Source organism: Leptonychotes weddellii, chromosome 13 (genome assembly GCF_054177405.1).
Source record: "Leptonychotes weddellii isolate Sample4059 chromosome 13, ASM5417740v2, whole genome shotgun sequence".
NCBI classification, from domain to species: Eukaryota; Metazoa; Chordata; class Mammalia; order Carnivora; family Phocidae; genus Leptonychotes; species Leptonychotes weddellii.
The window spans coordinates 54,709,584-54,720,006 of record NC_138381.1 but is presented as its reverse complement, the minus strand read 5'-3'; the positions used below and the strand labels follow the sequence as shown (position 1 = coordinate 54,720,006).

The 10,423-nt window shown below is 43.2% G+C and overlaps 1 protein-coding gene across 4 annotated transcripts in view; it reads right to left on the bottom strand.

Annotated features, from left to right (window-relative positions):
• PTPN2 (protein tyrosine phosphatase non-receptor type 2) overlaps positions 1–9,786 on the bottom strand; it is a 111,153-nt gene extending 101,367 nt beyond the window's left edge. For 3 of the 4 annotated variants that reach the window (XM_081802595.1, XM_081802596.1, XM_081802594.1), the window contains exon 1: positions 9,595–9,786. In XM_081802595.1, the coding sequence (XP_081658721.1) occupies positions 9,595–9,663 (69 nt within the window). In that variant the 5' untranslated portion in view covers positions 9,664–9,786. The remainder of the gene's footprint in view (positions 1–9,594) is intronic. The other variant, XM_081802597.1, reaches the window with a different exon arrangement.
• Positions 9,787–10,423: the final 637 nt, after the last annotated feature.

The window sequence follows — 10,423 nt, the reverse complement described above, 5'->3', positions numbered from 1 at the left end:
GGTGGGTATTGAGGAGGGCACATTCTGCATGGAGCACTGGGTGTTATGCACAAACAATGAATCATGGAACACTTCATCTAAAACTAATGACGTAATGTATGGGGATTAACATAAGAATAAAAAAAATAAAAAAAAATTGGTCAAAAAAAAATAAAAAAAGAGAAGCTGTTCAACTTCACTCATTACAACAAAATTGCAAATTGTAACTACAGTAAGACTATTTTTCACCTCTCAGATAAAGATCAGAAAGTTGGATAGTATAACTGGGTAGAGGTCAAAGAGTATAAGGAAATAAGCACTTTCTTATACCACTGATAGAAGTGTACAGTGATACAACTTCTTTGGAAGGTTATTCATTGCAACACTATTTTTAATAGCCAAAGACTAGAAATAACCTACAGATCCATAGATGAATGGTTAAATAATGAATACTATTAAACGGTTAAAATGAACACAGCTAGATGGAAGGATTTCCGATAAAAGATTAAGTGAAAAAAGCAAGGTGGAGAACAGTGTGCTAATACTTGTCTCACTGGGGTGCAATAGATAGAGGGAGGGAGAAAGGGAAGCAGGCAATGATTAAAATATAAATCAATGCACAGAAGCAGTTCTCACTGGCATGAAGTAACTGCAGTTGTCTAAGGTGACCCCAGCATACCAGCCCTTGACTAGGAACAGAGTGGTACATACTCTGGGAGCCATACAACCTTTGTCTAACCCATCTAAAGAATTCCTGGAAGCACTTTTAAGTACAGTTGACCCTTGAACAAAATGGGTATTTTCTCTTCCTTATGATTTTAATAACATTTTATTTTCTCTAGCTTACTTTATTATAAAAATACAGTATATAATACACATAACATATTAACTATGTGTTAACTATGTCTTCAGTAAGGCTTCCAGTCAACAGTAGGCTATTAATAGCTAAGTTTTAGGGAGTCAAAAGTTACATGCAGATTTTTGACTGTGCAGGGGGTTAACGCTCCTAACCCTGTATTGTTCAAGGGTCAACTAGAAACTGCAAGAGGAACTGACAGCTTTCAGAGTATAAAAATGTTCAAATACAGTGAAAGAATAAAATAATTCAATATGAGATTTTCTTCAAAGGAATGAAAGCAGTTTGAAACAAAGTTACAAATGAGCAGTGACATAAACCAAATTAAACTGACATAACAAAGAGCATATTAAATCAGACATATTGGCTGCAAAAGGAATAAGAGTACATTAAAACAAACATGAAAATACCACACTTGCCACAGATTAAAGTGTCTAATCTGAAATCAGTTTCTTGACCAGGACTTCTTTCCCAGAGGTCATCAACCCCAACAGTTTGAAATCACATACTAAATTTTAGAGGATTTTATGTATGCAGACATTCCTCTTGTTCATAGGTTTCATTTTAAAGGTGTTTAAAATGTTTAAGATCTTTAAAGATTTATTTATTTGTTTGTTTGTTTGAAAGAGAGGGAGAGAGCGAGGGGCAGGCAAAGGAAGAGGGAGAAACAGACTCCCTGCTGAGCAGGGAGCCCACCATGTGGCTCAATCCCAGGACCCTGGGATCATAACCTGAGCCAAAGGCAAACGCTTAACTGACTGAGCCACCCAGGTGCCCTGATGTTTAAGATCTTTAAAAGCAAGAATTTCACTGTTAAGCCAAAACAACTGCCTGAACATTACTACTCCTATACCATAAACAGAACATTAAATTAGAACTACATTAAATACATTTAAAATAGCACTACATTCATTTTTAACAGCTATTTCAGACAATAGCTAGGCAAGCTAGAACATCATTAATTAGTATTCTACTCAGAACAGTAGAGTCAGAATTTACATTCTTTAAAATTATCCTGCTGAGCCATATTTCTTCCTCAGTTATCAGCCGCTATGTTTTAAATTTTACATGCTAGACTGACATAGTACACAGCTAAGCATGCTACCCAAAATAATGGAGAGTATAATAAAAGTTCTAATATGCCAGTTGGTTTAAACAAGCCCCAAGAGGGGCTCCTGGGTGTCTCAGCTGGTTGAGTGTCTAGCTCTTGACTTCAGCTCAGATCTTGATCTCAGGGCCGTGGGATCAAGCCCCACATCGGGCTCTGTGCTCAGCACAGAGTCTGCTTCTTTCCCTCTCCCTCTGCTCCTCCCCATGCATGCTATCTCATAAATAAATAAATAAACAAACAAATCTTTTTTAAAAAATGAAAAAAAAAATAAACAAGCCCTAACTGCTTACCACCAAGAAACATCAACTTTAACAGAGCACTAAGTGATCAACAGGGAGACAGAATGACAGGAGAAGAGGAGACTGCAAGAGCTGTAACAGGTCTCCAACTGGGAATAGGGAATTATGTGCATAGTAGCAATCTGGGAGATTCCTTGAGTTCTTGGAGATTCTGGTTCAAATCAAGAAATTGAAGGGCATCTGGGTGGCCTCAGTTGGTTGAGCGTCTGAATCTTGATCAGTTCATGATCTCAGGGTTGTGAGATGGAGCCCCACATCAGGCTCCATGCTGGCTGTGGAGCCTGCTTAAGATTCTCTCTCCTGCTACCCCTGCCCCTCCTCAAAAAAAAAAAAAAAAAAAAAAGAAATCGAAAAGGCAAGCTAGAAAGGCAAGAGGACAAACGTGACTGTCTGGATTTCCACAATTGCAGGCAGGTATCAGTAACTACAGAACATACATCAGAGGTAAAACAGAGTTAGAATTTCTAGTTATATATTCTCTATTGGGGCACCATTCCCAAGGCTGCTTTCCCTTAAAGCAGGTCCTTACCTATTGAGGAGTCAGAGAGATCCATATGAGAACAAAAGCTATGAAATCACCTAGAAACAAAATACCCAAATACACTCACACATACACACAATTTAGCATACAGTTTCAGGGGACTTGGAAGTCACTTTCCAGTCTAATCCATGGATCCCATATACTGTTTTAAAGGCCTCCAATCCCCAAATGACCCCACCTATTGTAACACATTCCGTTCTCTCCTTGCTATGAAAAATTTAAATGATTCTCTCCGTGTCATTAATCTCAAGTAAATCTTAAGGAGAAAGCAATGTAAGTAGTCACGTTGGCAAATTGGGATAACACAGAAATGAGAATCATAAGGACTAAATTTGGGTCCCATCTGTGTCACTGTTGGATATGGTGGTAACCTTACAGAAGTCCCAACCTCATGTCGAACAGGCATCGCCTCAGCTGTGAATGAGGGGGCTGGAATAAACCAAGGTGCTGACATGTTATTTATTTATTTTTAAGATTTTTATCTCTATACCCAATGTGGGGCTTGAACTCACAACCCTGAGATCAATAGTCACATGCTCCCCAAGCCAGCGAGGCACCCCAAGGTGCTGACATTTTAAAAGGGGAGCAGTATTGGGATGCCTGGGTGGCTCAGTCATTAAGTGTCTGCCTTCGGCTCAGGTCATGATCCCAGGGTACTGGGATCGAGCCCCGCATCGGGCTCCCTGCTCTGTGGGAAGCCTGCTTCTCCCTCTTCCACTCCCCCGGCTTGTGTTCCCGCTCTCGCTGTGTCTCTCTCTGTCAAATAAATAAATAAAATCTTTAAAAAAAAATAAAAGGGGAGCAGTATTCTTTTGTTTAGTGTATGTCTCAGAACTACAGGCAAATGGTGGGGAAACAAAGAAAAACAAAGCACCCCTCAAAGAGCTAGACACACAAGTAGTTATAAAACGATGTGATTCATAGTCTAATAAAAGAATATAGAGGGTTCAGGAATCATATAACTTTGCCTAAGAAGACCAGAGGCTAGTCTTGAAGAGGTTTCCTAGGTAGATAAGGAAAGCACAGAACACATCCAACATATGTAAAAACTATCCAAAGTGCGAGAAAGCAGGCCATTTTCAAGGAAATTCAAGGAGTCTGTATAGCAAGAGCACATGCAACCATGTGAAACCCCAAACCCTAAGATTAAACAATTGTAGGACAATGTGTAGTACACACTGCAAAGGAAGTTGTTTAGAGTAAGAAAGCTTTGGTTTATCCTATGGCTCCCCACTATAAATACTAGAAAAATGGACTTCTCTTCATACCCTACTTCTAAAACTTAGCTGACTCACAAATGGCTCCTATGCTGACAGTATTTGAACTACAAATTTCTAATAAAGAAAAATGACCAGTTAAGAGTTTCATGGTTCCTAAACTCTGATTAGTCAACCAATTCTTTCTGAGCCACCATTTACTAGAAACATTATTCCATGGGTTTTTCTTTGCCATTTCCCTACAGTTTTACTCCCTTCCCTGAAAGCTCACAAAACTTCATTCTTTCTCTGCCCTTCTCATGCCCCAGCCTGATTCAGACAGCAATCAGCAGTGACTAAAGGCAAAAAAGCAATCATGAACATTTCTCAAAAAGCAGTTAACCTGAGACTACATTAATGTCATTAGTCAGTCAAACCAAATTAGAATTTTCCAGTAATCTCACTTCTGCCAGTTGTACCCTTTCAAGGCCAGTTCTTCCATCTGTGTGCTCTTGCTCCCATCAGCACCTGCTTTTCGAGGTTTCTGGCACCAACAGTAATCCCTTCTATTTCTTCAACTTCCAACCTCTCTCTTTAGGCTAATCCTCCCTCCCTCCCCCGTGAAAACATATCAAGTCACCCTTCTCTGGTAAGAAGTCATTATTCAACAAATATTTATCATGCACCCACTAAGTGCCTGACACTGCACAAGGCATTGGAACTGCCTGCATGAAGTTCTGATGAGACAGTGCAGAAGATTCATAGTCTGTTCTCCTCTGACCCCATAATTTATTCCCAAGAAACCTCCTATTATCAAAAGCTATGTTATAAAAGCAACTGTTCAAAACTGGATAAAACGGAGTAAGAGGCCAAAGAGTTTCAGACTCAAAATGATCAATTCATTTTTCCTTTCCTGCAAGAATTTCAGTAAGGTATAAAGTAAAAGTTCTCACACCACTAAGCAAGCCCGACTTGTAGTTATAACTAGTTTTTGCCCAAGAGCAAAGCCTTTCTTTTCCTAATCCAATTAGCACTGCTAAAAAAAAAAAAAAACAAAAAACAAATATCACCCAATCTTGTGACAAAGCAGAGAGCCCACTTAAGCACTTTTCCCCTACTCAAGTAATAGTGGTTTAGCTTAATGCAAATTTGTGTTCCCTAAATAATCTACTGCGCATTACATCCAACACAATGCTTTGAAAGGGGAAGTCATGGAACACTGTGGAGTATGTAACAGGGGATCATATCCTGCAAGGGAGGGACAGGAAGGCCCCCCACTAAGGAAGTGAGACTTCTGGGAGCAGTAGGAGGTACTTAATGGGGAAAACAGTGGTAGAAGTTGTGCTAAGGCAGAGAGAGCTACAATTATGAAGGCCCTCAGGGAAGAATGGACACATACATTTCAAGGAACAGAACCAGTGGAAAGAGGGAAGAAAGGCATATGGGGAGGCAGACCATGTGTTCTTGTGAGCCACATAAGAATCTGAATTTTACATTATGATCAGTGAAAAAACCACTGAAGGTTTTCAGTAAGTAGGGACATAATTGTGCTTCATTTTAGCTACCTTCCCCACTCCATTGGTCAAGTTGGCCTCCTTAAAAGAATGGTCTACACTTACCTGGTTGTACTTCTTCCCACCTTCTCTTCTCAATGCCCAGCATCTGACTTCTGTACTCCACTGAAATTGTTCTCTTTAAAGGTATCTGGGAGCACCTGGGTGGCTCAAGTGGGTTAGGCATCAGCTCTTGATTTCGGCTCAGGTCAAGATCTCAGGGTTGTGAGATCAAGCCTCACACTGGGCTTCACGCTGGGCATGGAACCTGCTTAAGATTTTCTCTCTCTCTCTCCCCCTCTCCCTCTGCCCTCCTCCCTCCCTCCCTCTCTCTTTCTCCTCCTCTCTAAAAACAAACAAAAAAAACCCAAACCAAAAAACCCCACACAAAACAAAAAAAAACCAAATAAATAAAAAATAAAGGTATCTGTTGATCATCCACTTCTTAAGTCAATGGGCCCTTTCAGTTTTGACTTTATTTGTCCCATCTACTGCATGTGGCCTCCAGACCATCAATTCCCTTCATACCCACAATCGATTTTCTCCCTACTTTCATGGTTATTCCTCTCCAGTCTTTTTTGCAAGCTCCTTTCTTTACCTACGCCCTTAGTTGTTGGCCTTCATCATTTCGAAACCCTCCATATTTTCCCTAGATGATCTCATCCACATTTAGGACCTCAAACACCACCTATGCGCTCATGATTTCCAAAGTCCTATTTACAGCTCAGACCTCCCCTGAAATCCGTATGTATATATTAAACAATTTCCATTTTGACGTCTTACAGGCATCTCAAACTGAACTGAACAGTTTCAAAACCAAACACATCTTATCCCCTTACCACTTCAAATCTGTATCTCCCCTTCATTCCTCCTGCCACTGCCTTAGTTCAGGTCGACACTTCTCTTCAGGTTTATTCCAATAGACTACTTCCCTGTACTACCTGCCTACGGAGAGCCCCATCAATCACACCAGAATGATCTTACTAAAAAGTAAATATAGTAAAGGGATGCCTGGTGGCTCAGTTGGTTAAGCATCTGCCTTTGGCTCAGGTCATGATACCAGGGTCCTGGTATTGAGTCCCACATCGGGCTCCTTGCTCAGCAGGGAGCCTGCTTCTCCCTCTGCCTGACACTCCCCCTGCTTGTGCGCTCGTTCGAACAAAAAATAAGTAAAACCTTTAAATAATAATAATAAAATTAAATTAAAAATTTGGGGGCACACCTGGGTGGCTTAGTCATTAAGTGTCTGCCTTCGGCTCCTGTCATGATCCCAGGGTCCTGGGATCGAGCCCCACACTGGGCTCTCTGCTCAGCGGGAAGCCTGCTTCTCCCTCTCCCACTCCCCCTGCTTGTGTTCCCTCTCTCGCTGTCTCTCTGTCAAATACATACATAAAATCTTAAAAAAATAACAATAAATAAATAAATTTTAAAAAGTAAATATAGTATGACCATGGTACTTCCAGGCTTAAAATTCCTCAATGAGTCCTATGAACTAGCTCAAATTTCATAGTCTGATCTACAGGCACCTAATAGGCTCTGTCTTACTCTCCAGCCTTATCCCTCCAGCACCTCAACTTCATTCCATACTCCTCATGAGGCTAATCTGTTGGTAGTCCTCTTGGTGTTCTATGCTCTGTGCCTCTGCACATATTCCTTTCTTCTCTGGAAGACTAATTCTTTCCCCCTCCCTTATTCTCTTCATCAAGCCAACTTGTCATTTAAGACTTAGGTAAGGCCATACCTCCTGCACCACCAGAACTTCCAGGTGCACCCCTTTGGGTGATCAGACAACACCCTGTGCTTAAAACTAGCTTTTGCATTTCTTACTTTTATGTTTTCATCTTCTTACCTATTTACTACTCCCATCAGGCTGGATCCTCAGGAGCTGGGACTCAGTCTAACACTGATACATAATAGATGTGTTTAGGAGTGAATGAATGAAAATAGGGAATTGGGATGAGGCCGTCAAAAGAACAAGTCCTAGAATTGTGAGCTCCTCAAGAGAAGAAACTTTGCTACACGCTGTGCGGAATCTCAAAGGCCCAGAGTAGGGACTGGCACACCACTGGTGCTCAGTACATATGTGTAGTATGGCTGAATATATATTCTAGAGTCAAAGGAAAACCTTTTCCTAGACTTGCTTTCCATTACTAACCTTCTTGGTTTGTGACCCACTTCTATTATAACACCAGTATGTTTTGCATGATTTCTACTGACCAAACTAATGCTCTTCTTTTTCCACTACAAAAAAAATAATAAGAGCATTGACTAACCCACTAAAGGATTCCTTGGCACGAGTCCATGGAAGGGTTTCCTGAATTCCTTGAAATCGAATGTGAAATTTTCAGTGGATATAATAAAGTGCATTTTTCTGGCGACAGGGATTACAGTTTTCATTAAAATTTCAAAGATATTAATGCTATCCCCACCCCCTAAAAATCAAACTGCTTAACCAAAATGTTAAGCTGAATTAAGTTGTAGCATTCACCTTTCTCTTCTCCAATCTGTATTTTGATATATCACTAGCAACATGGAGACAGTAGCTTCTGTTTAAACAAATGTACCTGCAGAAGACACAGCTCGCTGGCAGGCTCTCACATAAAGACCCCTACTAGAATTTGCATTTGAAATTTTCTACAATTAGGAAAACCATTAGCAGCGTTCTTAAAAGTTAGTACTCTATTCTAACATACTCTACTCATGTGAATCAGGGTATTTATTATACTTCCCGATAATGTGTTCAAGAAAAAAATGTTACATTCTGATCATGACAAAGAAACAATTTTTACTGTCTTTTAATTAAATGAATTTAAATGGGGAGAAACCCAGAATCATCCAGATTTACAGGAAAACTTTTTTTTCTTTTTCTGTATAGTGAACCGAACAGCAGAAGCAACATTTAACTCACCACTCAATTTAATCTTGGTAATAATATGCTAGTAATTAAGCAGTACAGTACAGGCAACTAAATCATCTTCAAAGAAATAAATTTCTATATGAATTAAGAGTTCTCTAGTTGATGTGAAGAAACTAGTCACAAAATAATTCAACTACACGATTCCATTCATATGAGTTCGATAAAAGGCAAGACTATTGTATGGCAGTAAGACATCAAAACAGCGGTGGTCTATGGGATGGAAGAAGGGGCATGACGGCACCTTCGGGGTAATGGAAAGGTTCGTTATTTTGACCTGGTTGGTGCTTACACAGGTGTTTACATTTAGAAAACTCGCTTAACTCCATACATAAAATCTGTGTATTTTACTGTACGTCAAGTATTCCTCAGTAAAGATTTAAAAGAGAACATCCTTATTCTTTCTTTCAACTAACACAACCAAAGCCAGATATTCTCGCTCCTGGAAGCTGTTTGTGGAGGACGACCCACGCGCTGAGACACTGGGCGCTCTGAAAACATTAAGATTACGGATTCGCCGGGAGCTTCCGCCGTCACTACGGTTTAGGCACTGCCATTTCGAGAGGCCCTGGAGCCACCCGTAACACCAAGGCCAGAGCGGGCTGCGCCGTCGTAAATGGGTGCCGCGGCCGGCCTCCGCTCAGCCAGCCACAGAACACCTGGCCAGCGAAAAAGGTATCCGCGGACAGTCAGCCACCAGGGCGTGCGAACTCCCGCCAAACTACAGCCGGCTCCCCGCCGCTCGCCCGCGTCCCCCCCCCGAGGCCTCACCGCCCTTCTCCCGGCGCCCCCGAGACCTCTCGGACCGCCCGCGGGTATCCCCGGTACCCCCCAAACCGGGTCCCCCCACGCGCGGCATAGTACGTCCTCGCCCGCCACCAGGCGCCGCTGTGGAGTCGCCTTCCAGAACTAACTCTGCGCTTGCGCTCACGAGGAGCAACCCCCCCCCCGCCCCATCCCCACCCGCCCAAAGTCTTTTTTTCAGAAGGAACCAGAGACTCGGTCGGCGCAGGCGCGCCCCTGACGCGGCCCGCGCGCCGCCACTTCCGCCCCGAGCAGAAGGCGGGGGAGGCGGGAGGGAGCCGGCGGGCGCGAGCCCGGGTCCTCGGTGAGGACTGTGGCTACTGCGCGAGCCCGCGACTCACCAAGTACAGTTCATGCCAGCGATTCTGAGCATCCAACTCCTCAAACTCCCGCTCGACGGTGGCAGACATGGCGGCGGGAGCGAGCTGGCGCGAGCGGAGCCTGCGCCGGCGGAGAGGCTCAGGCCCCGCACGATCCGGGGAGAGCGCTGGCGCTGCGGCGCATGCGCGCTCCGCGCCCTGCCCCGCCCCCACGCCGGGCCCGGCCGGCCGCGGGGAAAGTACCTGGAGCGTCGGACGTCAGCGCGCCGACTCGCGCCGCCGGGAGTCGGACTGCGGCGGGGCGGGGCGCCTGGAGGAGGCGTGTCCAGAGGGCGCCCAGGTGGAGAGAGGGCGGGGCCAAGGGGACCACCCAGAGGCCGCTGTCTGAGGAGGTTGGGCGCTAGGTGGCCCCTGGCCCGGGGGAGGAGATACAGTACCGCGAGTTTCCCAGGAATGGAGCGGACCAAGAAATTTCCTTGGGAAGACCTTACTTCTTGCTGTCCCTTTTCTCTTTTTCTCTTTAGTCTTAATTTTTTTTAATGCAGTATTTTCGTTTTATTTTAAACGTCATCTAAGTCAGTGTAGAGACCTGTGTCCAATTTTGAAACAAATTTCTCAGCTCCCTCAGAGAGTATAAACCAGCCCTGATGCCAGCTCTTGTATGCCTGAGGGTTTTGTGCCAAATAAGCCACTATAGTAAAAGGAGAGGCAACCTCTTCTGGAGTTATGGAGAATACATGTTGTTAAGTAAATGTCACCAACTTAAAAATCAATGTTACCTATAAAAAAAATCTTTACAGCACAAACATGCTGGTTATGAAAATCATCTCTTCAGATTAAGATAATTCAT